Here is a 27,781-nt window from a genome sequence, read left to right as displayed (position 1 = left end):
TGCACGCTCTAGTTCCCTACCCCAGATATCGTAAATCGTATAGACCGGCAAGCGCGCCCTCCGCATCCTTCGATTGGTGGCACCGAGTGGGCCGCTGGCTTTTCGGTACAATACTCGTCAGCAAAAACACATGCTTCGGCCTTGTCCACATTCCGACCTGGGTGCCGAACGCCTCACAGCGACGCCTATTCACGCGTTCGCGCTCCACTTCTTAGCCCAGGTATCAATGGCTCTTCCAAAGTCGTCGCAAATCGTCGCAAATCGCAGCGAGATGGACCGAGGGACCCTCTTGAGCAGACGCGAAGCCTGGCACGCCGCTATTCCGCGGTTTAAATATCATTTCTGACCCTCCGTGCACTTATCTACCCCTCCTCTATACTCTGTGGTCTTCTGCTTTGTCGATTCCACACTCCTCTCCCTAACGTGATCATGCCCTCCACCGAAGAATCTGGCGCAGCGCGCTCCTTCCCGACCATCAAACACGTGCGAACATTCATAACACAGGGCCCCGGCAGCGGCGGAGACTACCATAATGTCGCTGGCGGACATTGGCTCATCGACAGCAAGATCTCCACCCCCATGAGCGGATATGAGCAGTACCGAAAGTCAAGAACTAGCTGGGGAATCAATGTTCTGGGATCTTTCTGTGTAGAGCTCGAGGCCAGTGACGGCACCAAGGGTTTCGCTACTGGCTTTGGCGGGCCGCCAGCGTGCTGGCTAGTCGCTGAGCACTTTGAGCGCTTCTTAATAGGCCAAGGTGAGTATCCAGTTGTGCGACGCTACGAGTCTTCATTCTGATCCAAGCTAGATCCCAGAGACACAAACCACATGTTCGAGCAAATGTACCGTGCGTCCATGTTCTACGGCCGCAAGGGTCTTCCGGTCGCCGTCATCTCAGTCATCGATCTTGCTATTTGGGATCTGCTCGGCCACATCCGCAACGAGCCCGTATACAAGATGCTCGGTGGAGCGACCCGGGAAAGGCTCAACTTCTACTGCACTGGTCCCGAGCCAGCGGCGGCAAAGGAAATGGGCTTTTTCGGCGCCAAGGTACCACTACCATACGGCCCTGGTGAGGGTGTCGAAGGCTTGAAGAAGAATGTCGAGTTCCTTACCAAGCATCGCGAAAGCGTGGGGCCAGACTTTCCCCTCATGGTCGACTGCTACATGAGCTTGAACGTACCCTACACCATCGAAGTGGTCAAGGCCACCGAGCACCTCAACTTGAACTGGTGGGAAGAGTGCTTGTCGCCTGACGACTCAGATGGCTTTGAGCAGATCAAGCGCGCTCACCCCCGCATGAAGTTCACCACTGGCGAACACGAGTACTCACGATATGGCTTCAGGAAACTCATCGAGGGCCGCAACCTGGACATTCTCCAACCCGATGTTATGTGGGTTGGCGGTATGACTGAGCTCATCAAGATCTCGGCCATGGCTGCTGCCTACGATATTCCCGTTGTTCCTCACGCCAGTGGACCATACTCGTACCATTTCGTCGTTTCTCAGGCCAACTCGCCTTTCCAAGAGTACCTCGCGAACTCACCGGATGGCAAGTCTGTGTTGCCCGTGTTCGGCAACCTGTAAGTTTCCCTTCCGCGTGCGCAAAGTGTTGTGCTAATACTGTGCAGCTTCACCAACGAGCCAATTCCCACCAAGGGATATCTCGACGTCAAGACTCTCGACCTTCCAGGCTTTGGTCTTAAGCTGAACCCCAACGCCGGCTTGATCGACGCCACTCGCATACTGAACCCAGCGCCGCAGAAAGCGCTCAAGCCTGCTGAGCCTGAGAAGGCGGAGGTCAACGGACATTAGTAAGATGGTTACACGACGTCATGGCGTTGCGGGAGTTGCATATGGCTTGCTTTTTGGATGGCCTGGTGTTAAGCATTGCGCTGAAGCGGCATATATTTTGCTCGTTGTTTGCTCAACTAGAGGCTTCTGGTTGGGATTGTGTAGTTACGAATGGCATTAAGCGACTGGCCATACTGCTAGCTTTACGATGTAGTCACAGCTCATGAAATACGAAGGGTACACAACAGGTCTAAAATTAGTGACGCGGGCGCTGACGATCTCGGGAGGCTCGAACGCACCCATGTGCAGCAGGGACGCACGCCGAGTGGGGCAACACGAGGCGTCAGTGCTATGCTGCAGTCGAATCTTCATAAGGACGCGGTGAGCCAGCAAGACTGTACCTTTCCACGAATTCAGTGTATATTCCAAGCATACACTTTCGAGATCAATTGCAACTTCTTTCTGCATTGCACGAATTACCCCGCCAATACCCCGCATCACCATGGACGCCATCAAGGATACCGTCAACAGCGCGCTCGAGAAGCTCAACATTACTGGGGGCGCACCCCAGGGCACACCGGCGAAGGAGCCAACAGAGGAGCAGCTGAATGAGCTCAAGGCCAAGTACCAGAAGGCTGGCCAAGAGCAGGTTTTCGTAAGTGCAGCCCGGGCGTTGGTGTTGCAAGTCTGGGAGCACCTCGCTGGACTGTGTGAGCACTGCATGGCTTGCTCAACCCCGCGACGTGCCCCAGGACTTGTTCTCATCACATGCATCTTTGCTGACCGACGTGACTAGGCTTTCTACGACAAGCTCTCCACAGCTGAGAAGGCGACACTCTACGAGCAGCTGAGCAACTTCAACCCCGACTACATCAACGAAATCACCGAGCGAGCCCTCCACCCCGCCGAGACCGAAGCCAGCGAGAACAAGCTCGAGCCCCTCCCCGAGAATGCCACATCCTCCGTCCTCTCGTCCTCCCAGGAGGATCTCGACAAATGGTACGACAGCGGACTAGACCTGATCGCCGAGAACAAGGTCGCGGTTGTGCTCATGGCTGGTGGCCAGGGCACCCGTCTGGGCAGCTCAGCGCCCAAGGGATGCTTCGACATTGGCCTTCCTAGCAAGAAGAGCCTGTTCCAGCTGCAGGGTGAGAGGATCAGGAAGGCCGAGATGTTGGCCGCCAAGAAGCACAACAAGGAGAGCGTAACCATCCCGTGGTACGTCATGACCAGCGGGCCTACTCGCGGCCCTACCGCCGACTTCTTCGAGAAGCACAACTACTTTGGCCTGAAGAAGGAGAACGTCGTCATCTTCGAGCAGGGTGTCCTGCCATGCATCTCGAACGAGGGCAAGATCCTGCTGGAGAGCAAGTCAAAGGTACGTTCGCTCTCATCCAGGGTACTGTTAGACCAGGACAACATACTAAGAATAACTAGGTCGCCGTCGCACCCGATGGCAATGGCGGTCTCTACCAAGCTCTCATCCAGTCCGGCGTCGTACAAGACATGGGCAAGCGCGGCATCCAGCACATTCACGCTTACTGTGTCGACAACTGCCTCGTCAAGGTCGCCGACCCCGTCTTCATCGGTTTCTCCGCCTCGAAGAACGTGGACATTGCTACCAAGGTCGTCCGCAAGCGCAACGCCAAGGAGTCCGTTGGTCTCATCCTGCAGAAGAACGGCAAGCCAGATGTTGTCGAATACTCGGAAATCTCTACCGAGGACGCAGAGGCCAAGGACTCCAAGGACTCCAGCCTGCTCAAGTTCCGTGCTGCCAACATTGTCAACCACTACTACTCATACAAGTTTCTCGAGAGCATTCCAGAGTGGGCAAAGAAGCTGCCTCACCACGTCGCCCGCAAGAAGATTCCTTTCGTCAACACCGAGACCGGAGAGACAGTCAAGCCAGAGAAGCCAAATGGCATCAAGCTGGAGCAGTTTGTCTTTGACTGCTTCCCCTTCCTGACTCTCGAGAAGTTTGCATGCATGGAAGTGAAGCGTGAGGACGAGTTCTCGCCCTTGAAGAACGCTCGCGGAACTGGTGAAGACGACCCGGATACCAGCAAGGCGGACATCATGACCCAGGGCAGGAAATGGGTGCAAGCCGCCGGTGCGACTGTCGTTAGCGAGGACTCCGACTCCTACGTCGAAGTTTCACCATTGATCTCCTACGTAAGTTCTCGAGGCTGTTTGAGATATGAGACTATATGCTAATCGAAAACAGGGTGGCGAAGGCCTTGACTTCCTCAAGAGCAGGACAATTAAGGCACCTGCGGTCATCGAGTCTGAAGACTAGAAGACCTACAAATCTCGATGCAACGTGCAAACGCCCCGAGACCTTCTCTTCGGAACGACACAGTAGAGTAAGGAATATGGCCACCCACTCTTACAACAGAAGCTCCACTACTGTTGGCGTTGAATAATACATAGACACGAATACTTATGAATATATCGGCCACTTGCCTCTTCGGCGCCTCTGACATATCTGGATCTCCCAAAGGGTGATTACTAACTGACTTGTGGAGAAGCTAACTTTGCGTCCTAGCTCCAGACATGCGACTGCAGCCATGGTGTCATGAAGCGGGGCAGAAACATAGTTCTCGAGCTGGCGGCAGCAGCGGAGGAACTGGAAAAGATAGGTCAGGGGCCGACGGCATAGGCAGAACGCCTTTGCTGCACGAGGATAGGAGACAGAAGTCGTCTAGGGTGAAGAGGGTAAGGTTGCAGTCGTTTGAAACGTCGCATGATGCAATTGGGGGCCGTTTGGGACGCACTTTCGACCTCGGGAAGAACCAGATTGCGCATTTCGCTAGCGCACGGAGCAGGGACCACCGTCATGGGAGATGCATTTTGCCCGTTGCCCGAACATTCCACGATCCCCTCATTCTCTCACCACAATTACCACTGGCAGGAGGTTGAAGAAGTGTTGCAGCGGGAAGAAGGTCTGGAAAGTTGAAAGAAAGTAGGTTGCGCCTGCCGAGGATTGCTCCGTCTCGAGGGTGCGCGCGAGGTTCCGCCCTGGCGCGTGCTCCGTCCGCAGTCTTTACCCCTCGACAACAGCCCCTCGAAAAATCTGCGACTGACTGGCGAACGCAGGTGAAGAAATTGAAGAAGTAAACGAAGCAGGTACGTGCGCCTCTCACTCCTGCTGTTCGGCGCGCATTTCCTCGAGCAAACCAGAGGACCAAAGCACACGTCGCAGCAAACACACCACACAACCGCCCCTCATTCGCGATCCACTCCTCGCTGCTCACACAACCACCGACTATATACTTATACGCTGCCCAGATATACGCAGAGAAACAACATCATGTCTTCTCTATCCCGTCGTGCGTGTTTCAAGTGCGGAAACGTTGGCCACTACGCCGGTAAGCGATATCCGCGCATCTGCTCGGCGCGCGCGCTGCAGTCGCATGGTCGGGACTTGTATCGCGAACATTGTCTCGAGCTGCGGTACCTGCATCGCGTGACCCCGAGCGATGGGGCAACTTCCACAAAATAATGCGACTAACAATAATGCGCAGAGGTCTGCTCTTCGTCGGAGAGGCTTTGCTACAACTGTAAGAACACACCTAACCACCACTTGCGGCTATGGACTAACCTTTGCACAGGCAAGCAGCCAGGCCACGAGTCCAACGGATGCCCGCACCCACGCACTACCGAGAGTACGTCACCCCGAGTCCTGGCGCATGTCGAGAACACAGGCGGCTATACATCCAGAGAATGAAGGACTGACAAAGGAACAGCCAAGCAGTGCTACCACTGCCAGGGTCTCGGACACGTCCAGGCTGATTGCCCGACTCTGCGCCTGAGCGGAGCCGGCACAAGCGGACGTTGCTACAGCTGCGGTATCGCCGGCCACCTTGCCCGTAACTGCCCCAACCCTGGAATGGGTCGCGGCGCTGGTGCTCCCCGTGGCGGATACGGAGGAGGTTTCCGTGGCGGCTTCGCTGGCGGCGCTCGCCCGGCCACCTGCTACAAGTGCGGTGGACCCAATCACTTTGCCCGTGATTGCCAGGCCCAAGCCATGAAGTGCTACGCCTGCGGCAAGCTTGGTGAGTAAACTGAGCGCGTTCCTAGTTACAGTTTCTGACCAAACCAGGCCACATCTCCCGCGATTGCACTGCTCCCAACGGTGGCCCATTGAACACTGCCGGCAAGACTTGCTACCGCTGCGGTGAGACCGGTCACATCTCCCGGGACTGCACACAGGCTGAGGTCAACGGCGACGCCACCGCTGCCCCTGTCGCTGCTGCTCCCGTCCCGGCCGCTGCCCCCACCGCTACTGTCGCTTAGACGATTGTGAGCTTCGCCAGAGGTCCACCATTGAGTAACATCGCGGCGACCACTGGCCTACCTGGCATGCATTTCCATGCCTTCCCTTAGTTTGTCATTTCATCACAATCGTTTTCCTGGCCAATCTCAGCATCATATCGGCATATCTCACGCATTCACGAGTCATCAACGGATACGGCAAAAGTTCTTCACGATTCTTACACTGATACCCCACGAACATTGTATCCCTTACTTCAACCATTCTACCATTCTTTCGACAGACGACGGCTTGGCGATTTGGACGGCGGCCTGTCTGCATGCAAGTGATTTGGATCGACTGCGGCTTCGGCAGAAGCGTTGTTGATGCGAATTTGCTTGGATAGATCAGGTTCGCTTATGGAGCTGGAGGCGGCTGTGGTGGTTTGGTGTGGAAAGAGTGCCCCCAGGGGTTGAGGGGGAAGAGTGAAGGAGACTGTGTGTGTTTGTCGGGAGCTGAGTCGGTATATCTGTCTGTTATCATGTTTACAATTCATTGTGCTTGCATGTGATAGATCTAGATTGTATCATCTATTTCGAATATATGCAATCTCATGAACATTTACTTTCCATGTTTTGACTTTGTTGCTGTAATCGGTCGCGGCCGTAAGCATCTGAGCTGCCCAAATTTGAGAGTTGTCGCAATTTATGGACATAGTAGACTGGGACATACATCACCGTCTTTGTGTTCGGATTCTGCTTACGATTTAGCTGGTGCACGTTCAGCTTTATCTCAGGATTGAAGGCTATCGCGTTGGTGGTGGCTGCCCCTTCCTTCCTCTCAGTCATACACGTGGAGTTGAGCCTAGCGCTCCTTCCCATCATGCCTCCCTCCACGATCTTACCTCCGCAGAATCTTCTCCGTCCTCTCCTCGCATTATTCTCCCTCTCGTATCTCCAAGCATCGCTCGCATACGCATCATTCGTAATTCGCTCGTATCGTTCCTTTTCATCTCATCTCGCGTCAGTTATCACCAGCAGTTACTATGGGTGCTTCTTCAGTGGCCAGCGACGACTCGAACAATGATGTGAGTGACTGTCTCTTTCCACAGTAAGAGTGATCTTGACTAACCCCACAAAGGACGGCTTCATTGTCGACATCGATGCGATTCAGGCGCATGGCATCGGTGCTGTCGACATTTCGAAGCTCAAGTCAAACGGCTACTATACGATCGCGTCGGTGCATTCGGCTACTCGTCGCAACCTCCTCAAGATCAAGGGCTTCAGTGAGATCAAGGTTGACAAAGTCAAGGACGCCATCGCCAAATGCCAGGTATGTCACTGCGGTAGGCCAGCACTTGACTGCGCATCACTAACCTCCCTTGCAGCCTTCTGGTGGAGGTTTCCAGACCGCCCATGAACTCGGACATCTACGCAAGCGTGTCATCAAGATCTCTACTGGCAGCAAGGCACTCGATGCAGTCCTCGGAGGGTGAGTGCACATCACAGTCAATCTTCCGAGCATTGACGCTGACTATATACAACAGTGGCTTCCAGACCATGAGCATCAGCGAGGTCTTCGGAGAGTTCCGCTGCGGAAAGACTCAACTATCACATACCATGTCCGTCATTGCGCAGCTGCCGAAGGACATGGGTGGCGCAGAAGGCAAAGTGGCATACATCGGTACGTTGGGTGTCGCTCTCTTCGAACCCCACTAACCACTGTGCAGATACCGAGGGTACGTTCCGGCCTGAGAGGATAGCCCAGATCGCAGAGCGTTTCGGAGTAGACCCTGAGACTGGTGGGTACCGTTCCCATATCCCTATCGCGTCTCTACTGACCGTCCATAGCCCAAGACAACATCACCTATGCCCGCGCTGTCAACTCGGAGCATCAGATGGAGCTGCTCAACAAAGTCGCCGAATTCTTCGTCAGCAACGAGTACCGACTACTCATCATCGACAGCATCATGGCCCTGTTTCGTGTCGATTATACAGGTCGAGGTGAACTGAATGAGCGCCAGCAGAAGCTCAACCAGTTCCTCTCCAAGTTGACACATGTCGCTGAAGGTGCGCGGAAGATCACCCTTGATCTTCGATCTCTGCTGACATTGCCCAGAGTTCAATGTCGCCGTGCTATTGACAAACCAAGTTCAGAGCGACCCTGGTGCGAGCGCTCTCTTCGCTGGCGCAGACGGTCGCAAGCCGATCGGTGGCCACATCCTTGCTCACGCGTCTGCTACGAGGATTCTGCTCCGTAAGGGTCGCGGTGAGGAGCGTGTTGCCAAGATCCAAGACTCTCCTGGTATGTCATCCTTCGTTGCTACTACTCTTGCTATCTCTACTAACGGACTGCGTTAGACATGCCGGAGAAGGAGGCGACGTACATCATTACCAACGGCGGTATCAACGATCCGGAGAAGGTGTGACAATTATGTAGTGATCTTGCTTCGGTGCATCTATGGGGGAAGATTTACGAACAGGTGGTGGTTTACGAGACGGAGTAATGCACTTCTTTGATTCTCGGTCATGAGAAGGCTTCATGTGGACACATTCCTTAGTAGTCGCATTGCAGTAGTCTACGAACAGCAAGCCTACAGCTTTATAGTAAGATTGTACATGTCTAGACCCACTGCGACTGCAGTGACAGCAGCAATGTATGCGACGAGTATTGCCATGGACTGCACAACACTCATGTGCAAGGTCGGGAACGTCATGTTAACCAAACCCGTGAGCAGATTCGCCACAAGGAAGACTGCGAGACCATTGCGGTTGAAAGCATGAAGTACAGTGCTGGTTGCATCCCTGCTTCTCCGCGATTCCTCGGCTTTAGTTGTAGCTTTGTACAAGTTCGGAAAGAGAAAACTTTCGATAGCGTAACAAATGGTAATTTGGTAGCTGTTGAACGACGAGACCCAGAGGAAGTAGGGCAGATTGGCTAGGCGGCGCGATACGGGGAGTCGAAGACCGTAGTAGCTAGTTGAGAAGTAAAACAACACGGTCCACAGCATGGAGGTCATGATTAGCTTGCCAAATGTGGATTGCCGAAGCTTCGTCTGGAATGTGGCATCCTTGGGGATCTGCTGTTGCCTAGGTAGTGCGGAGGCGCCCAGCGATTGACCGGCAAGGAAGATGGCGAGGTAGCCGAAGAAAGAGAATATGCCTTCTCGGTTCTGAGAGAAGAGATCGGTGCGTGGGGCTATGAGTATGAAGGATCCGAGGGAAGTCCAGTCTAAAGCTATCTCGTAAATGGCAGCCAGAGTAAGTGAGAGGACGGCATAGGAGGGAACCAAGTCAAAGGCTGATTGGAAAAGAGCGGCGAACGGGGGAAGGAAGCCGAGGGTGAAGAAGAAGTTCCAGTGTACACCATACTCTGTGACATGCTCGGCATAGTCCAGTCCTTTTACAGAGATGAGCCGTATGATGCCTAGAACCAAGAGTGGGATGGCATGTCTGATTGATGCTGTCAAGCGCTTTGACAGTGGCTGAAGACCAGCTCCTTCCTTGAGAGACGCCCGGACAGAAACCACCCCGGCTGTGAAGACGAAAGATCCCACACCCATATCCATGAGTGATGTACCCCAATTCTCCACTTTCGCAAAGCGCCTCGGAAAGACGCGGAAGTCGACTGCCAGAATAGCAACACACGTTATAACCATCATCGCGCCCCGGTAATTCGTTATAAACGGCTTGACGGGCAGCGCATCGAGCTTCGTGTCCTTTTCCGACTTATCAATCTTCGGTGGCCTTGGAGCGTCCTTCACCGCGACCGGTTTCTCGAAGACGTATAGCGTAATTGCCGGGAGCAGCAGAAGGAGATTCAGGATCCATGGCGACGAGGAGTATATGGTAGTCGCGAACAACGTGGCACCGCAGTTGAGCAGGAAGTCGACGAGGAAGGCAGGCGGCGTGTACGGCGTGAAGAGACGCATGCGCGACTGAATGACAGACCAAAGTAGAATGCTCAGCTGTGCATGCAGTTAGTAAGAGTGCATTGCTCGAGTAGTGGGTGTGTGTACGGTACAGGCATTGCGAGCGAGACGCTGTTCACGTCTGCTACGGAGCTCCCGGTGTGTCCAGACACCCAGGCCTCCTTCATTTGCTTGTATGTCTTCGCCATGATTCTAGAAAGAGCGTTGCGCGAGTTGGTCGTGTACTATGCAATGAATTGGTTCCGGGTATCGGACGCGTCTGGCTGGCCTCTTCGCAAACGGAACGTGGCCCAAGCTTTGATGACCTCACACATCGCGACTTCCACTCTCCTCTTCTGTACACTGCACAACGTGATGTAGATAATATGACCAAAACCCAGGGAGTAGCAGTCAAATATAACACCAAAATCATGGAACGGTATGTGATTTCAACCAGGGATGCCAGAAAGAGTAGGAGTGCACTGCACGTGTCCGGACTTCCTCTTTCACCATCACTGCTCCTCCATGAGTAGACGCGTCCGTGCGCAGAACTCCAGATCTGGCAGCTACAATAGAAACTTCAGGCGCCTTCCCACCGCATCGCGACCGCCTCGCCCCGACACGTGCCGAACCTCTTTGCTGTGACCTCCTGACAGCTTGTCAAAGCTGTCAACACATGCTAACATGACGGGCGCTAACAAATCAAAGATACCCAGCATCCGACCCGCCTCGTTTGGCGTGAGAAGTCCGCTGCCTGAGAGGGCATTGTCGCCGGCAACGCGCGCGACGACGACGCCTACGGGCACTTCTCGCCTCCCTCGTCGCCCCCAGAGCGAGAAACCGCTGCCGAGTCCGCCTGTCGCGCAGGTCGTAGACCCCAACTCACCTCCCAAGGCTTCGCGCACCTTGGTGGACGCATTCACGCCGAGCCCAACGCTGGAGAACTGGCCCATTCTCGCCCCAGAGAACATTCCTCCTCGTCTCAGTTCGAAGAGGAGCTCGCTCCCTACGCGAAGCGGGATCAACTCTGGCCGTCAAACGCCTTCCAATGGCAAGGAAGGCAGCAGGGTAAAGCGCCTCTCATGGCATTCGACGGCGTCGGGCTCAAGCTCAGGAACTGGACCCATCCTCACGATTTCTGCCGATGCAGACGCAGTCATTCTCGGTCAGCGCGACTCCATCCCGGCAGTACCCGCTATCCCCGCGGTACTACCAGAGCGTACTCCTCAGCCGCGTTCTCTAGGTGCTCTTGCTAGTCGAATCACCAGGGCGACAACGTCCAAAGCATCCTTGAGCATTGCGACTACATCGCCAGTACACAGCACGGCAGAACTCACGGCAAATGGAAGTCCAGTTGTTAAGATAAGCCCCATTCGATCGATGCAGCCAGCGAGGAAGCCCAGTCTTGACGCTCAGTCTCCCCAGCTGCCTTCGTCTCCGTCTATGATCTTCCCAGACGCGACAACTGTCGGTAACACACCTGAGGTAATTGTAGAGACTGAGCGCAGTGTGTCGCCTATCTCAGATAGGTCTGCGACGCCTACACCTGAGCCCAGGTCTGTACCGTTGCTTCGAGACTCCTCTGACCCGCCTGTTGATTCCTGGGACGCCTATCAGGTATGTGAACTCGATTGCGTGGCGTGACGGTATTAACAATGGAATCAGGAACAGCTTGAAGAGCTCTCTGAGCCTACGATTGTACCAGGACCCGACGACTCCCTCACCGTGAGCAAAGTCAGGCGGACAGCACCAGCACGCGAAGACGCGAGTCCCTCACCAAGCTCGATTTACCCTACTGTCGAGGACGACTCGACTGCAAACCCCAGTGCTGCCGAATTGAGCTCTTCGTCACTGCCTCACGCCGAGCCTTCACGAGAGACAGTCCGCACCCAGGTTCCTCCCAAGCCAAGGACCGCGGAGACTGCCAGGTCGATCAGTATTGATAACGCATTGGGCCGTGGTATACCTAAAGCCCGTCAGCCCTTTCGCCGCCACGTCACACCTGTAGTCTCTTCCTCGCCTGCAGAAGATACACCTCCGGACAACCATGATAAGGAAACTGTTACGAGCAGGATCAAAGCCAAACGCAGCATTCGCAACTTGTTCAACCGTGAGAAGACAAGCCCAAAATCACCAGAGGCGGCGGCGTCCAAGCAAGGGTTCATGAGTAGCACGCGAAGCTCGCTTGCTAAGGTCTTGCGCGATTCCAAGAGCCTCTCGAAAGTTCATCTGCCAAGAAAGACTGAACCGAAGCTGGAGACTGAGTCTGATCACGTCTCTAATAAGAAGAGCTTCCAGCCAGGCATGTTCGGTGCATTTCCCAGTGGTAGAGCCACCCCGGCCGAACAGCCATCCTCTGGAAGACCGAGCCACGCAGATGAGATGCTTCACGACATCGTCGACCGTATAGATGCGCAACCTGAGAACTCACAAGAGCGTCTGCGTCACGTGGAGATTGCAGAGGTAAGTGAAGCCCTCCGAATCAACACCGCGGATGAAGCCCTTCGATTGAAAACCATTGCTGAAGAAGAGCTTGTCCTGACCGTACGAAACAAACAGTGCATCATTTCGGCCGCCGACAGTTCTCGAAAAGCCAACATCGCCGCGATGGAAGCAAGGAAGAGTGCTGTGGAAGCGGAATATCATGCCGATCGCGTCACGTCCGAATTCACACGCCTGCGCGAGCTACTCGACACCACGCCGATGGATGCTGAGTCCACGAGATACATCAAGAGTTTCCTACCTAAATTTGAACGCAAACGATCGAGAGAGGAGATTCGCCGTGGATTTGTGCCAGGCTTCCACACAGCATGTTGAAGGTATGTTGGCATTTCTGATGTACTCACAGACCAACAGCTAACGAAAAACAGCGCGCCTTGGGCACCACTTCGTATGCTCTGCTACCACATACACCCGGCTATTGTTCAAAGCTCGTTCTTTGCATGATTGACGCAAGGTCATATCTACGACTTGATCTTGTTGCGTGGATCTGGGTTTTCCGGTCTCTACCAGACCAGATGACTTCTTGTACACTTCCATTTCCTTTTATCGACACTTCTTTCACATGAGAGAGATACCATGGCGGCACGATTGTACGATACCCAACGATTGCATGAGTTTACGGTTTCGCGATGCTATGAAAGCACACGCTCATGGACCGACCCGATGCCTTGCTCACTATTCAGCAAGGACATCACCTAATGATTAGAAGACTGAATGACTGGACACTGAGTTAGTTGATCGGACTGCACTTACATGCCAACACGTAAGGTGCGACATTGGGAGATACCCTGATACATAGACCGGTCGAACTGAAAACATAAACTTTGTATTGTACATGTCCTTCGTATCGTGCGATATCATTGCTAGGACTGTGGCCACGTCGACAGTCGCGCATCAACGGGCTGGAGTGGAGTATGTAAAGCAACCCTCCAGCATCTCCCACTAGAGAAACATTTGCTGCAATGGTGCTCCTACACAGCCGTGGTCACCCGACAACGTGGCGCTTCTGCTCCCAAATGCAAGACCTCTTGTAGCCCAAAGCAACAGACACGACGTTTATCCATATCATCCAGCCTCAGCCCCCGCGCATTCATTGTAGTATTCTTCTTTACATTCCACCACCGAACATGCCACCGCCACCACCCTGCTTTCCTTGCGCCTCGCCCTGCATCTTCTCGCTAACCTTGACATTGACCTCGAAGAACTTGGATACGCAGCGGTCGAGGCACACGGATTCGCCCTTGTTGAGATCGGCTTCGCGGTACGATGTGTCTATGCATTTGGATGTGCAGGATTTGACGAGGCTGGAGCAGTGGAAGTTAGTTAAATGCTTGTTTCTTGAAAAGATTGAGAGAGACGTTTAGACGTACCGGCTGTACATGTCGGAAACCATGTCGATTTCCGCCTCGGCCTGTGCAATCTTTTGCTCCGAAGAGATTTGGGGTTTTTGACCGAAGAACATTGACATGTTGAGTGGTGGGTGGTTGTTTTCTTTCTAGAGTAGATGAGGGGTGCGCAATTGGCGAGTTTGTTGGGTTGGTAGGCACGGTACGGGTGCGTGGTGGCTTGTTGGGGTGGAGTGGCCGTGGTGATGGATTTGGACATGGGTGACGGCGGGCGATGATGTCGCGCGAGCAGGAATTTGGAGCTGGGTGCGCGGTGGGGGACGTGCGGGATGGCAGCGCTGATGACGCGGTATGCCTACCATCAGTTCGTCTGTTCATCTGCGGAATACCCTTCCAGCAACATCTATCATCGTATTATTACATTATCATGTACATTTACGCCACAATTGGACTGCGTAGTCCCTCTCTTTGTCGGACCATGCTCACAAGCAAAACACGCAAGACGAGGAAAACTGACAGCCTTGATTGCCACAGCTCATCACAATACTCAGGATTGGCAATTGCAGACTTGCTAGGTTCAGCTTGACATGCGCGGGTTGTGTTTGACAAACTACAGATACAGAAAGCACAGTTTCGCTATCACTAGAAGTATTCTTCGGAGCGAATAAAGAATGGCGCGACTTCTACATCTCCGCCGCGATGCATTCCAACCCACGCACCCGCAGACCTTCGCCCTCGAGAAGTTTCAGCTTCCTCACAAGTTTTCCACCTGAGACACGAAACCAAATTTACGTGTTTGCATTTGCAAATGTCGAACAAAGCATATTCGTGACACACCGGAGCGCATCGAGGAGTGACGGAATTCCAATGAATGCATCCCCACGTATTGGTTCCTACGATTTCGTGTTTCGCAGCATATCGTCCGTACAGCTGCTTCGATGCTGCCGACAGATCTACCAAGAAGGAATGGGCGTGATCTTGAAGGGAACAACTGTCGAATTCACTAATCAGCGTAACCGCTATAGCCTTAGGACAGCTGAGCACCTATCATTCATAAGTTCCTGGCTAGAAGATATTGGGCACGACGCCTCGGTTTTGCATAGAGTCGTCATTGACCTTTCCGAAAACGGCTTTCTTACCAGGGATTCTCCGACACATGTCGACATATTACCACTACTCAACGCCGCGATAGCACCATCATGTCAAACGTTGTGGGTTGAGTTCAAGAGGAGTGACATACTGGCAGAAGCTATGGCGACCATCAGTGGACGAGACGCACTGGATCTTGAGCGGTTCGGCGACCTAGATCGTCGCTTCTCGAGGCTCATTCTAAACAAGATCGGGACTGAGGGTAAGATCACTTGGCGTTGTCTCACAGGCTATCCAAGACCGAAAGTCGGATTCGAGGTTCTTGCGGAAGGTCGAGTATTACGCAAAAGCCAGATACAATCGAAAGACCACCTGCTCGCTCTCCCACACGATGTACTCAGTATCATCTGCGACCGCACTCTGCAGATGCCTCAGGATGTTGTCATCGATCTCAGTTTGGAGACTAGCACGGTGCCAGACTTTCCTTTACTCAAAGTCGCGAGGAGACACCCTAGACTTATTGGTGCCGTCGTGCCTAGCATCTACCTCTCGAACACCTTTCGATTCATAATGCGATGTCGGACCAAACGTACTACTTCTAAATGCGTTGTGGGATTACCCTGCTGGCTTAGAAAGGATGCCCCCGGAGTCTTGAAGACAGAAAAGATGCCCGCAGGGGCCTTCCGGCAGGTCAAGAGAAAAGCATCGAGTAAGACCGGGAAGCGAATGGGCAGGGCAGTCACTAGGGGGTTGAAACGAACTAGTACTGCTAAGAGCGAAAATGAGACGAAGGTAAGGATGAAAAGGTGGAACGCGAGCGAAGAGCCTAGACAACGAGACGAAGCACATGCTGAGAAGGCGGCCCAGACGACAGCTACGAAAGATGCACGAACGATTTTGCGGTGGATGGAGGCTGTTCATCTCGAGTTTCGATTCGAACTACGTAAAAGAACATCGCTGGAGAGCTTACGCATCAGTATTGTCGATTTACTCCAAACAACAACATGGGACGAACCTTTTACTGCCACCATCAAATGCGTACTTACTTGCTTTAGGAAAGGGGGTCGCAGTGCGCACTACGAAAGCACCTTCACTCTCCGCCATGTACAACTCAACGCTTTCATCATCTTATCTCACGTACTGGAAGCTCAACCTGGTAGGCTGAGAGCGACTTGCCCAAACGTCTACATCAACGGCTTTGGCACTGCCGTAGAAATCACGTACCCAAACAAGCCCCGAGGGCCGAAGTTTCACCGTGCCATTCACGATATGAGCAACCCAAGCAAAGTAGAGGAGCGCGGCAAGTACTATGCTAGGTGGCTCAAACGCCTGGTCCCTGTGGATGAGGGAGGTGAGGGTTTCGAGATGACTTACGATGAGCTTCGACGTCCGGGTAGCTTGATTAGGGTATGGGATGATCTAAGGATTGCGCTGTGGGGTGAGGGTTTGAGAGCTGCGTGGTGAGTAAATGGGAGCCTTGACGAGGATCCACTTCCCGACGTAAGAGCGGCGAGTTTGCGTACGAGGCCGCATGCGGTAAGTGGCCGCCTATGTAGGTCAAAGCGCACAGGGCGGGACTTCTACTTCCTATATCTCCGGTCAATTACTACTGTTTGTCTTCTACTCTTCGTACTTTCTTCTGCACTTTACACTCCATCATTTCTGTCATGAAAGCACGTCTCGACTCGAACAATCCCAATGGAAATTTTGGCCTTCAGCAGCATACGGCCATGTCAAGTCCCCTGTCAGCACATGATAGAGCCAAGCAATCGACCACCGCAATATTCAACAAGAAAGACATGGTTAGGGCAATCCCAGAGACGTACTCATTGCCTGCGGACGCAATCGCACGTTCTTTCATCTCGCTCCCCTCAGAGATCCGAAATCAGATATACGACCTACTGTACGTCTTTGACGAACAACTCCTTGTATGGGACACGCGCGCACATTGGGGAGGTGTCACATCAGAAGTGGCACGGAACTTTGGGCTACTTTTCAGCTGTCGTCAAGTCTACTGGGAAGCTGCCAGCGTTTTATATCAACGGAACCACTTCTTGGTGTCATCCTGGTACGAACAGGCTTATTTCAGGAGATGGTCCGAACAACCAGGCCCTCGTGCGCAATTCCTGAGACATGTCACCATCGATTACTCCGCTTTGTCTTCTGAGCTGGAGGAAGATCACAGCCCTACTTGGATAGTCGCTCTCGACTTGCTGCCGCTGTTACGATTACTTTGGACAGAGTCTGGAGCAATGCTGCAAGTCTCGATCGAGACTCCAAGTCATAACGATGCGCCCGCCATATTCAACAACGCTTTCAGATCCATCGCTCAGGAAGACCAGCTAAACCTCAGACGGTATTCAAATTTACTTGCATCGGTGATCTTGAGGGTTGAAGGGACCATGGGCACAGTTACCTTCGCAAGCACTACCCCCGAAGCGAACGTGCAATCTACTTTCTCATGCTCAGATGAAGGGAAGGTAGTCACTATGAGCCAAATTCCGCGGAAACCGGAGCTCTCAGCTTTACCTGCATCCGTTTATCATGCTATCATTGCATATGCAGTCCAGCCTACCGTAAAGCTCTTCGCTAGCCCGCTCTCTACGATACTGCCGCTGTGGAAGTCCCCTGTGTTCCGTGTCAATCGCAAGGTACGGTCAGACGCCCTATACCATGCGTATAGAACCACTTCATTCGTCTTCATGCTCGCTTCAGAAGGTCTCCGACCCAATTTCGGCGGATTCTCATATATAGAGAGATTGCGTATGGTAAGAGCCGACTCAGAGAATGAAGCCCAACTCTGGCCACACGGTTTCGCCAGCGACGTCGACCTCTTGGCGAGAAACTTCCAGCTTTTGCTTGAAATAGGTGTTCGGCCAGAGGATCAAGATATGGATGATGTTCGCATCGACATAATCGAGCTGCTTCGAGCCACGTATCAATCGCGCCCTTCCATGGTCATAACTGTTCGGTTGCGCTCATCGCGCGACGGTGTCAGCAGCAACACCCAGTCCTCATTTACACTCAAACAGCTGAGACTGAATGTATTCATCGTTCTGTCTCAAGTCTTCGAGGACAAAGACTACAGAAAGCATGGGCGCTGTCCGGCCGTCTACATCAACGGCAAGGGTCATCCAGTGGAGCTCGTCTACCACGCGGATGATGTCATCAGGATGTTACCAGACCAGTCTCAGGTGTTCAAGAATCAAGAATCGATATCGAAGAAAGCGAAGAGATATAGACAAAGCTTGCGATACCAGGAAGATTTTCTTCACCCAGAAGGCTGTATATCGCTTGGCAAAATGTGGGACAGCTTAGCACTCATGATTTGGCCTCGTAAGCCCAGCTACGCCGAATGGTGAACGGATACCAATCTCTTTCAGCTGTGAACAGGCGATGGATTGTCTTGAAAGAAAGGGTAGCAATAATTGATCATGTCCGGAGATTGAAAGTACTGAATGCGTGACATCATCACCTCGCTTAGCGCCCCGCGTGTCTTCATTCATCTCATCAGATCGTGCATCCCACCACCAAGCCACTAACTTCCTGCAAAACCGTTCATTTTGTACCGCGCATCTCCGTGCCAATGCTCCGGGAGATGTAAGAGTGGGGTTGCCGTTGAGGTTTTAATACCCTTCGGGCAGGTGCTGTCGATCTCCGCCCAATCAGACCAAGACCCACGATGATGCGATGCCCAGCATCAACTTTGTGATAAGATGCCGCCACTGACAGTCGACAGTATATGTATTAGGCTTTCGCATTGAGTATAATCCAGTTTCTCGGGTATCAGCATATCCATCATGCGGCTTACTGCCTTCTTCTACACCGCTGCTCTTGCGGTCACGGCCATCGCGACTCCCATCTACGGAACAAATGGCACTAACACGACATATGTCGGTCCAGAGAACGGCCACCTCGTAATCGTTGGAGGAAATCTGCAGAGCGAGAGCATCTACCAGCGTATCATATCCCTTGCTGGCGGCCCCAATGCATCGATTGTTGTGGTTCCCACGGCAGGCGGCGAGGATACATACGACCAGAACTTCACTACTGCTGTTGCCTTCCGCAAATATGGTGCCACCAACGTGACGGTATTGCATACATACGATCCCGCGGTTGCCGATACCGACGAGTTCATTGCGCCGTTGTTGAGTGCGAAGGGCGTCTTCTTCGGTGGAGGCAGACAATGGAGACTTGTCGATGCCTACGCTGGCACCAAAACCGAAGCAGCTTTTCAGGATGTTCTCGATGCCGGAGGTGTTATCTCTGGATCTAGTGCTGGCGCGAGTATCATTGGCAGTTTCCTTGCTCGTGGCGACACCGCGAACAACACTATCATGATAGGTGAGTCTCTCGGATACATGTCATAGTAGAAGAAAGACTGACGTGGTTTGCAGGCGATCATACTGTCGGCTTTGGATATTTGAAGAACTCGGCCATCGACCAGCATGTCCTGGTACGCAACAGGCACTTCGACATGTTTGAGATCCTGAACGCCTACCCGGAGCTGCTGGGATTGGCAATTGACGAAGACACCGCGCTGGTGGTCAACAAAAACGAGATGGAAGTCATCGGCAGCACATATGCATTGGTATACGATGGTGGTTTCTGGTCGAGAGAGGGAAGCTGGGAGAGGCCTCTGCCGCCGTCTGACGCGAGATTTTACTTTTTGCGGGAAGGCGACAGGTATGATCTTGGAGCTAGAGCAGTTATCGAGCCGGAAAGCACTGGCAGTAGTGACGACGCATGATCATGCTGGATTGATATGATGGAGAACGCCCTCTCAGATCTACGGTGGAACGTCTTGCGAGGCCCAAAATCACGCTCTTCTTGGTAAAGCATACTGTTCATAGAGCTAGGGTATAACTCGGTTATGACTGCGAAGGTGGATAGCTACCAAAGGGTATATTCTTGCATAGGCTCCTCATCGAAAGCTCGAAAAATGGCCTCTTGAGCTTCAAATCCTTCTTCGTATCTCGACTGAATCCCCTGGTCTGACATGCCATGCTGCCTCTTCAGCTTTAGATATACGCGCGGCATGTATACCTCAGTAGCGGGACAATCCTCCTGGTTCCGGAATGGAAATTTTCCAAGGTGCAGTAGCCCAATCCGCTGCCATCGCTCTTCACCTGTCTTGTCCTTGGAAATTACGAGACATGATAGCGCCTCATCTGGATATGTAAATCCAATCTTGAGTCCATGTTCAGGTATTGAATGCATCGCTACTCCATAGGATGTGATCTTCTTCCCAATTGGGACAATGATAACTTGCTGTAGAGCCTCCGCTTTGATCTTGGTTGTTCGTAAGCTGAACAGTGGACAAACATAATGATTCAAGCGAAGGGGGGCGTCGTCACCCGAACGGAAAGTTACAGTATATCCTGTCGGCGACGTCAGATCACGCTGGATGTTTGCGCAAATCCCCTTCGCTTTGATCCGGATATATGCAGAGGTCAACTCCCCGTAAGGGTCCCTGCCCGCTGGTTCGACAACCGCTTCGACAAGCTCTGCAAGCGGCCGTTCGACCTCATGAAATTGAACCTCGTCTACCGATTGTGTAGACGCCCATGACCAGGATGGCGCTCTCCAGTGTTCTGCGATCATTTCTGCTTCTTCTAGACTCCTGAACCAGAGCAGATCTGATATGAGGAATTTCTTCCACAAGCCGGCTACATAATCGTCATCCATTGTTTTGCCGAAAACTTGAGCGATTCCAGACAAGGCTGGTAAGCAGTCTTTTGGGAAGGTAAGGTCCAGTGTGGAGTAGTCGGTCACGATAACACGCCACATCTCGTGGGGGTCTTTGGGGTCCATCATGTCAGAGAAGGGATCGCTGGAACCAATGCTGGTCTCATCGCTGGTCTCATCGCTGGTCTCATCGCTGGCCTCATCGCTGGCCTCATCGTTGGGTCCATCGGCTGCGGACTCTCTAGGTATCTTAGCTCGGGGATCCCAACCATGATGGCCTTCACATTCGCAATCTCTTTTCTCGACGCACTCCCAAAGCAGCTCCTCGCTGGTAAAGTAGATGATGCGAGGCGAAAGAAGGCGTTCCTGATGAACCCAGCCGCGCTTTAGCAACGGAAAAGAACCGTGCTCTAAAGCTTGTCTGCCAAATACAGGAATTTCGACTCCATTTACCGTAAGTTCGACAGGCATTTTCTCAAAATTACACCTCCGATCGCCGTGAGACAGGAGTCTAGAGTTAGAGTCCTCAGCCACAGCTGCTGCCAAGGTAACATAGGAGTTGCTGTAGATCTCAGCCATCGCACCGGATTGCTTCTGCCAGTCCACTGCATCGTCTTGGATTATACACACGCAATCGATCCATAGGTAATCGAGTCCAAGCCCACGTGTAAATGTAATCGCGTCTTGGAAAGTTTGTGGTATGGTTAGCCACGGAATATCCTGTTCAAACTTCTTCATTGTTACCGCGTTTGTCTGTAACATCAGGGTTGAGCCCCATCGGTGACTGAGACAAGCGTAGTGTCCACGCTTCCCCTCTGTTCGAGCAAGCCGTACTCTTCCATCGCGGAGATCCAGTAGCCTCTTCGGCAAAGGTGGGAGCTTATCGGTTCTGCAAGCATGCTCATTGTCGCATTTGTTGATCCAGTCTAATGCCATGGGTAGATTCGCCCCGAAACTCGGATCACATGGTTGTAGCATTCGCCCAACATCTGGCCCGTAAGTCCCCGTGCCACCGAACTTCACTTGTCTGTCATATATCTCAGACTCCTCGACCAGGTCGCTTTTTTCGACGACCCATTCGAAAAGCTTCTTATCAAACTCAAAGCTGTCGAATAGAAGGTCGTGATCATAAAGAACGAGGGCGGGCAAGTCCTGAGAGTCTTGAGACATTGTGTACCCAGAGTCCAGTACGATCTTGCGGCGTAGGATACATGCTGGACAGCCCGATCGAACGCACACCCCCCACGCATCCCAGCTCATGGTGAAGTCCGACCGCCGTCCAGCAGCCGGACAAACGTCAACATGACCTTCACCGACTGACGTTGTCACTACAATTTCATCTCCAGACTCGGCCCTTTCGGCTTGGGGATCTTCAAGCTGTGCGGCCCGTTCCTTGGACATTTCGTCTGCGAGCTGATCGAGCCTTGCTAAAAGTCTCTCTTTCTCGGACGACAACGATTCAAGTGATAAATCTGTCATGCTCATGTCTATTGTCGGTTTCGGTGTTTCAGACTGATCCATCTATCGAACTGTTATCGCTCCTGGTGACCTTGGTCAATCGGATGTAATTCGCAGAACAAGACCCTGGCACCGACAACAACCTTGGAAGAATAGATCGCGCTAAGCGTTGCCATATGAAAGCACGTACAAGTTCCCAGAGCTTATCTGAATACTATGCTGACGTATACAAGGATAATATGATTGTCAATGTATCTGAAAATGGTGATGACTAGAATCATAAGTACCTAGGTATTAGAGTGAATGATGCGGCACGGACTGGGTGCGCGTCTGCCCCGCACCTCGTGACCCCTCGATGCTTGCAAGCGAACTGCATCGACAGAGGCGCATGTGGAGTATGCAGTCGTATTGCCAAGCGGCAACTCCCGTCACAAAACCGCTATACATTGCGACTGTGATGGTTGTGATGGGTAGGAGAGTGAACGCGCAGTATGTGCTGCGACGCGTGGATACCTCCTGAATTGTGCCTCGGCATCTTTCGGTTCGGCGCTACTTTGGGAGAGCGGAGAAGGTAAGCTGACGGCGACGAGCTCAACAACGCGACCTCAGGCTTGGCTGCGTTATCTGAATATCCCGTATCTCTTAATACTCCTGCATACTATAGCTCTTTTGCGCGCTCAGACATTTGCATTCCTCCAAGCCAAACAATTGCGAGTCAAATATTACATCATCATGTCCAGAGGCTACGAAATCATCGCCATCCTCAAGCCCAAGCCTGGCAACCAAGACAGGGTACGCGCGATATTGGCACCCCATCATTTACAAACAACTAACGCTCCTCAGGTGGAGGAACTGCTCAACATCGCAGCCCAAGAAGTAAAAGCCACCGAACCCGGCACCACCCGGTATCACCTGCAGCGCGAAACCAAGGGCGACGCGCCGAGCTTTGTTATATTCGAAACGTAAGTCACGCCGCAAAGCCTTGGGCAACTTCAAAACTGACAGTCATTAGATATGCGGACAAAGATGCTCTGATGTTCCATGCCAAGAGCGCGGGATTGAAGAAGCTTCAATCGGCGGTCAACGGGGAGGATCTACTTAGGGAGCCGATGTCGGTTATGATCGTTAAGGATGTAGGCGGTTTCAAGAGCAAGTTGTAGGCGGGGTGGGAAGAACATAAATTAGACGATAATGAAGGAAGTGAATACGTCACCAAGCTACGGAACGAGAGTGTGATTTGGATGGTTTCGTATTGTAACCGTGGAGCTCTACTAATGACGAGCTAGGCAACACTCTTCTTGAAACCGAGGCGAATATACATGCGGTTTGAGCGCATCACCTACTTCAGATCCTTGCGAATCGGACACCTTCGCTCACCTCGATGCTGAGCTCTCTGAACGAACGAACAATCTCCAGGTCGGCCCGGTACCGAGCTCGCAGCAGCACTAGACATCGTAGGGAGAGATCTGCTGCTTCTTCGCCTCGTCCGACTGCCTTAACTTCCAATCCACGTAGAAGTCCTCGAACTTGGCCTTGGTGATCTCCTGCATAACCCACGCTGTGCTACGCTGCAACTCAGGCTCGACACCCGGGTGCGAACTCTCCCACTTCTCCTGGAAGAAGTCTGACAGGTAATCCTCGTGATATTCGGCAAGTGCATCAACATGCTCTTCGAGCAGCGTCTTCTTGTCCTTACGCATGACCATAACCGCACCAACATCGCCCTGCCAATGTGTATGTGCAAAACCCCAAACATAGTCCAAATCGCCAGTTTCTTCGCGCTCGGGTTGACAGGCTCTATTAAGGAAGGTAGCCGCTCTGTTAACCCAAGGTGCCTTGTCACGAGGGTCTGAGCGCTTCTTCCAATAAGTAACACTTCTAGGCACGCGTTGGATAACGATAGGTAGCTCGATATGTTTTGAAATGTCGGTGGCAGCCTGGTTGAAGAGCCTGTGGTAAGCGGGAAGCTCCATTGGCTCAAAACGCGGACGACCGTCAACGTCGACATCTCCATCGCAATTGATCCGAACACCAGATACGGCACGGAACTCTTGCTGGATACTCTTGATGTTTGGGGGAGTATGGGGTTTGTACAAGTAGGTGTTCAGCCAGTGTGCGATGATCTTCAGATCCGAGGGGCCCAGGTCCTGGCTGTAGGACGGTTCCCGGCGGAGAGGGTTGTCGTCGTAGACGTCGGTACCATGCGCAATCATAGGACCGCGCCACTCGTGCAAGTGACGGGAATAGAAGTCAATGATCTTGTTGCTGGCCTTGTTGTGTGTGGACCCATCATTGAGAAAGTTGTCCCTGGATGAGACCACAATATTGTACGGCAGTCGGCGGGCGAGAGCGTAGTTGTGGCAGATCTCGTCCTTGTTCATCCGGGCGTACTCTTCAGAGTCTGCTTCTTCTTGGTTGATGGTGGTGAGAGCTTCGGGAAAGGTCATCAGCCACGGGTACTCGTCTCCGGCTACAGTGCAGGTTCTGAGCCAAACGAATCGCGGCGCGCCTTCGTCGTAATGGAAGTAGATAGCGCGGGTGTACTTCTCACCAGGCCATTCGGCTTTTGGGCGGTCTTGAAAGTCTTTGAAGCTGTCGCAGAGGACTTTGTGGAGTGGCCATGCCTTCTTCTGGCAGGCCTTCGAACAATACCAGCTTGAGCTGCAACCGCCGCAACGCTGCGCGCCCTCGTTGTCGCACTCGTCGCAGAGTGCCATTGGTGCTTCGATTTTGTCGTTAGGTATTGAGGCGGGGTATGTTGGAGAGAATGAGTGGGTGTGAAAATATGAAAAAAGCTGGTTGCTGTAGCAAACAAAAACAGTGGCCCGAGCGTAGGCCCGAAGGTGAAGGTGGAAGTAAAGTTGGAAATGTACGCGGACGTTGCAGGTGTTGCGATCAATATGGTAGTCATTCAATAGATTTCTACATACGTTCCATCGTACACTTAGGTATACGGGACACATTTACATGGTGCTCTGGAACTCCGCAGGCTCAGCACCATAGTCGCTACCGTAACCTCCATACCAGTAATCACCAACGTACTCGACGCCCTGAGCAGTCTGGTTAGGACGCTGAGGCCACATGTCTAGCATCGCATGCTCTCCAGTCAAGGTGAAGTTGACGCTCGCAAGCGGGTGGTTGTCGATCATCATGGTGTAGTCACCTGGGTATAGGACCTTGTTGCCCATATCGTCCACCCTGGCAAGAGACGCGAGAGTAAGGTTGAGAGTAGCAGTGGCAGAAGAGCCTCCAGCAATGTTGTGAAGACGCTTGTAAGAGACGAGCGACTTCTTGGGGTGGGGCGCAGGACCGAACTCTCCAGCAATGTAGCCAAGAGTAACGTAGTCAGAGCTAACATCGCCATCGTTGGAGACCTCGACATCGACAGATACGAAGGGGCAACGCTCGAGGAATCCTCCGGTGCTGTTGCAGTTCTGAGTCAGGGCAGAGATGGCGTAGCTCTGTTGAAGCTCGCTAGTGACTTCGGCGGAGAAGTTGGTGTAGTGCAGACCGTGACCGAACTCGTAGACGGCGGAACCGTTGTACCACTTGTAAGTGCGACCAGGGTTGTTCTCGCCAGGGCGCATGTTCATGTCCATCATAGAAACCTGGGCGATGTAGTTGGAGGGGTACTGGGTCGTAGGGAGACGTCCAGCAGGAGCAGTCTTTCCGGTAACAATGTCGATGATAGCGGAACCTCCATCTTGACCGGGGTATCCGGCCCAGAGAATGGCAGAGATGTTGGGGTTGTTTACGAGAGGAGTGTTGTCAATCTGTCCACCTCCAGTGACCACGACGATGACTGGCTTTCCGGTGTCGGCGAGCAGGCTGATAACATCGAGCTGAGCCCCAGTCCATGTGAGGTAAGTACGGTCGTCATCTTCCGCCTCAACGCTGTTGTCGATACCACCGACGTACATTAGGACATCGCTGGTAGAGTACGCGCCATAGAGGTTGGACCAACGGTTGGTCGTTGGGTCGCCCTGGCCTCCAGGGTTTCCGCCAGCGTAGTTGATGGTAACGTTGAGCTGCTCAAGAGCGTACAGAGGAGAGTGAAGGTAAGTGGCAACACCAGCGTAGTTACCGAGGAGCTGATCGGTTGCGTTCGCCCAGTCACCGAAGAGGCCGATTGACGTAGACGAATCAACAGAGAGCGGTAGCGTACCATCGTTCTTCAGCAGAACGATACCCTCGGCAGCGGCCCTGCGTGCGAGTGCCTGCGAAGCATTGGTGGCAACCGCGTCAAAGCCGAGCTGACGGTAGGGCTGGTTGTCGGCAGAGTCGAAGTAGCCAAGACGAACGAGCGAAGAATACTGGCGGACAAGGGCCTGGTCAAGAACAGCTTCGTCGAGAAGACCTTGCTGGACAGCAGCGGGGAGGTGCTCCTGCATGTAAGTACCGCACGTGAGATCGGTACCGGCCTTCAGGGAGTCGTAAGCAGCGCCTCCACGAGATGATGACCACTGGTGCGGGAGGTAGACGTTCTGAACAGCATCACAGTCGGATGTGACCCATTGCTCTTCGTTCGTCCAGCCCCAGTGCTCACGCAGAATGGTCTGCAGCAGGTAAGGATCGGCACATGGTGGGGCACCATTGACCGCATTGTAGCTGCACATGAAAGCACCGACGTTCGCCTGGACACAGGCCTGGAATGGAACGAGATAGTACTCAACCATATCCTGCTGAGAGATCTCCACATCGTTCTGGTAGCGAAGGTTTCCGTTCCAGTCCTCGACGTCATAACCTGCGAAGTGCTTGCAAGTTGCGACTACACGCTTGTATGGGTCAGACGCGTCACCCTGAAGACCGTGGATCAAGGCCTGGACGTAAGAAGACAGATGGTAAGAGTCTTCACCGGGTGTCTCCTGTCCGCGTCCCCAGCGAGGGTCACGGAACGGGTTGATGTTGGGTGTCCAGAAGTCAAGACCTGTCCTGTTCGCGTTGTTGAAAGCACGCGCTTCGGTGGAGATGACCTTTGCAACTTCGGTGATGAGTTCATCGTCGAAAGCCGCACCCATCAAGATGGGCTGGGGGAACGAGGTGGAGTAGCTAAACTCTCCCTCATCGCTGAAGTTGGTGTAAGGGCCAGCAATTCCGTGAAGACCCTCGTTCCACCACTGGTAAGGTGGTATGCCGAGACGGGCAACGCCTGGCGAGCCACTGCTCGTAGCATTGATCTTCTCCTCGAGAGTGTAGAGAGACACGAGGTTTCTCGCACGAGCTAGCGGAGCTGGAAGGGATCAGTATGACCAAATTGTTGTGTGAGTGGAGATGAACGTACATGCCGAAGGATCGCAGATGGTCTCATTGCTCAAACGTCCACTGCTGCAGTCCGGGAATACGTATTGAGCATACGCTCCTGTGGCAGCGAAGGCCAACACTTGCAGCGCACGCGTCGAGGTAAACATGACGCCGGTTGTCTGGTTTGGTTCGGATGGTCCGGATGCAGCTCGTCGTCGTCCTCACTCCATGTCTTATAGCACAGTAAATAGCCGTAGTCACCGACCCTGCGTCAGCACGCGGTTGGTAAACACCATAGCCCACGATTCCCGTACGTCATGGTCTCGTCGGCCACGCGGTTGAGCAGCGGTCGCAAGTCCACTTATTTCCGAGCGCCGAGCCAGTCTTGTGTCCGAAGCCACTCCCGATGCTTGGCCCAGAGGCATACGGCAGCCAAGATTGTACCCGAGCCGCATGCGGAGCCCCATGGTACTTGCAAAATCTGTGAGGGGTTCGCGCTAA

The 27,781-nt window shown here is 53.1% G+C and overlaps 11 protein-coding genes across 11 annotated transcripts; 7 read left to right on the top strand and 4 right to left on the bottom strand.

Moving 5' to 3' along the window:
• Positions 1 to 429: 429 nt before the first annotated feature.
• Positions 430 to 1,815, top strand: J4E79_009074 (uncharacterized protein; the record flags this gene model as incomplete). The annotated part of the gene is made up of 3 exons (XM_049357926.1): positions 430 to 757; positions 809 to 1,583; positions 1,632 to 1,815. 3 exons carry the CDS (start codon positions 430 to 432, stop codon positions 1,813 to 1,815), a joined length of 1,287 nt encoding a protein of 428 aa, XP_049207525.1.
• A 481-nt stretch (positions 1,816 to 2,296) lies between these two features.
• J4E79_009073 (uncharacterized protein) lies at positions 2,297 to 4,090 on the top strand (the record flags this gene model as incomplete). Its single annotated transcript, XM_049357925.1, has 4 exons — positions 2,297 to 2,449; positions 2,591 to 3,172; positions 3,232 to 3,966; positions 4,019 to 4,090. The coding sequence occupies 4 exons, from the start codon at positions 2,297 to 2,299 to the stop codon at positions 4,088 to 4,090; spliced, it is 1,542 nt and encodes a 513-aa protein (XP_049207524.1).
• A 1,014-nt stretch (positions 4,091 to 5,104) lies between these two features.
• Positions 5,105 to 6,090, top strand: J4E79_009072 (uncharacterized protein; the record flags this gene model as incomplete). The annotated part of the gene is made up of 5 exons (XM_049357924.1): positions 5,105 to 5,162; positions 5,319 to 5,354; positions 5,406 to 5,459; positions 5,541 to 5,849; positions 5,897 to 6,090. 5 exons carry the CDS (start codon positions 5,105 to 5,107, stop codon positions 6,088 to 6,090), a joined length of 651 nt encoding a protein of 216 aa, XP_049207523.1.
• Positions 6,091 to 7,091: 1,001 nt separating this feature from the next.
• DLH1 (carboxymethylenebutenolidase) lies at positions 7,092 to 8,474 on the top strand (the record flags this gene model as incomplete). Its single annotated transcript, XM_049357923.1, has 8 exons — positions 7,092 to 7,133; positions 7,187 to 7,378; positions 7,434 to 7,537; positions 7,593 to 7,729; positions 7,776 to 7,847; positions 7,897 to 8,115; positions 8,165 to 8,350; positions 8,407 to 8,474. 8 exons carry the CDS (start codon positions 7,092 to 7,094, stop codon positions 8,472 to 8,474), a joined length of 1,020 nt encoding a protein of 339 aa, XP_049207522.1.
• Positions 8,475 to 8,639: 165 nt separating this feature from the next.
• J4E79_009070 (uncharacterized protein) lies at positions 8,640 to 10,165 on the bottom strand (the record flags this gene model as incomplete). Its single annotated transcript, XM_049357922.1, has 2 exons — positions 8,640 to 10,013; positions 10,070 to 10,165. The coding sequence occupies 2 exons, from the start codon at positions 10,163 to 10,165 to the stop codon at positions 8,640 to 8,642; spliced, it is 1,470 nt and encodes a 489-aa protein (XP_049207521.1).
• A 475-nt stretch (positions 10,166 to 10,640) lies between these two features.
• On the top strand, positions 10,641 to 12,773 carry J4E79_009069 (uncharacterized protein; the record flags this gene model as incomplete). The annotated part of the gene is made up of 2 exons (XM_049357921.1): positions 10,641 to 11,573; positions 11,622 to 12,773. The coding sequence occupies 2 exons, from the start codon at positions 10,641 to 10,643 to the stop codon at positions 12,771 to 12,773; spliced, it is 2,085 nt and encodes a 694-aa protein (XP_049207520.1).
• Positions 12,774 to 13,566: 793 nt separating this feature from the next.
• TIM10 (protein transporter tim10) lies at positions 13,567 to 13,926 on the bottom strand (the record flags this gene model as incomplete). Its single annotated transcript, XM_049357920.1, has 2 exons — positions 13,567 to 13,762; positions 13,829 to 13,926. The coding sequence occupies 2 exons, from the start codon at positions 13,924 to 13,926 to the stop codon at positions 13,567 to 13,569; spliced, it is 294 nt and encodes a 97-aa protein (XP_049207519.1).
• A 4,767-nt stretch (positions 13,927 to 18,693) lies between these two features.
• On the top strand, positions 18,694 to 19,643 carry J4E79_009067 (uncharacterized protein; the record flags this gene model as incomplete). Its single annotated transcript, XM_049357919.1, has 2 exons — positions 18,694 to 19,237; positions 19,291 to 19,643. The coding sequence occupies 2 exons, from the start codon at positions 18,694 to 18,696 to the stop codon at positions 19,641 to 19,643; spliced, it is 897 nt and encodes a 298-aa protein (XP_049207518.1).
• Positions 19,644 to 22,771: 3,128 nt separating this feature from the next.
• On the top strand, positions 22,772 to 23,199 carry J4E79_009066 (uncharacterized protein; the record flags this gene model as incomplete). The annotated part of the gene is made up of 3 exons (XM_049357918.1): positions 22,772 to 22,831; positions 22,883 to 23,001; positions 23,052 to 23,199. The coding sequence occupies 3 exons, from the start codon at positions 22,772 to 22,774 to the stop codon at positions 23,197 to 23,199; spliced, it is 327 nt and encodes a 108-aa protein (XP_049207517.1).
• Positions 23,200 to 23,484: 285 nt separating this feature from the next.
• On the bottom strand, positions 23,485 to 24,756 carry J4E79_009065 (uncharacterized protein; the record flags this gene model as incomplete). The annotated part of the gene is made up of 1 exon (XM_049357917.1): positions 23,485 to 24,756. The coding sequence occupies one exon, from the start codon at positions 24,754 to 24,756 to the stop codon at positions 23,485 to 23,487; it is 1,272 nt and encodes a 423-aa protein (XP_049207516.1).
• A 246-nt stretch (positions 24,757 to 25,002) lies between these two features.
• J4E79_009064 (uncharacterized protein) lies at positions 25,003 to 27,447 on the bottom strand (the record flags this gene model as incomplete). Its single annotated transcript, XM_049357916.1, has 2 exons — positions 25,003 to 27,269; positions 27,321 to 27,447. The coding sequence occupies 2 exons, from the start codon at positions 27,445 to 27,447 to the stop codon at positions 25,003 to 25,005; spliced, it is 2,394 nt and encodes a 797-aa protein (XP_049207515.1).
• Between the last annotated feature and the right edge of the window lie 334 nt (positions 27,448 to 27,781).

This window comes from Alternaria viburni (genome assembly GCF_023758015.1).
Source record: "Alternaria viburni strain BMP 2772 chromosome Unknown scaffold_23, whole genome shotgun sequence".
Classification (NCBI taxonomy): domain Eukaryota; kingdom Fungi; phylum Ascomycota; class Dothideomycetes; order Pleosporales; family Pleosporaceae; genus Alternaria; species Alternaria viburni.
Note: the sequence above shows the minus strand (reverse complement) of the source record. Positions and strands in the feature narration are given on the sequence as shown.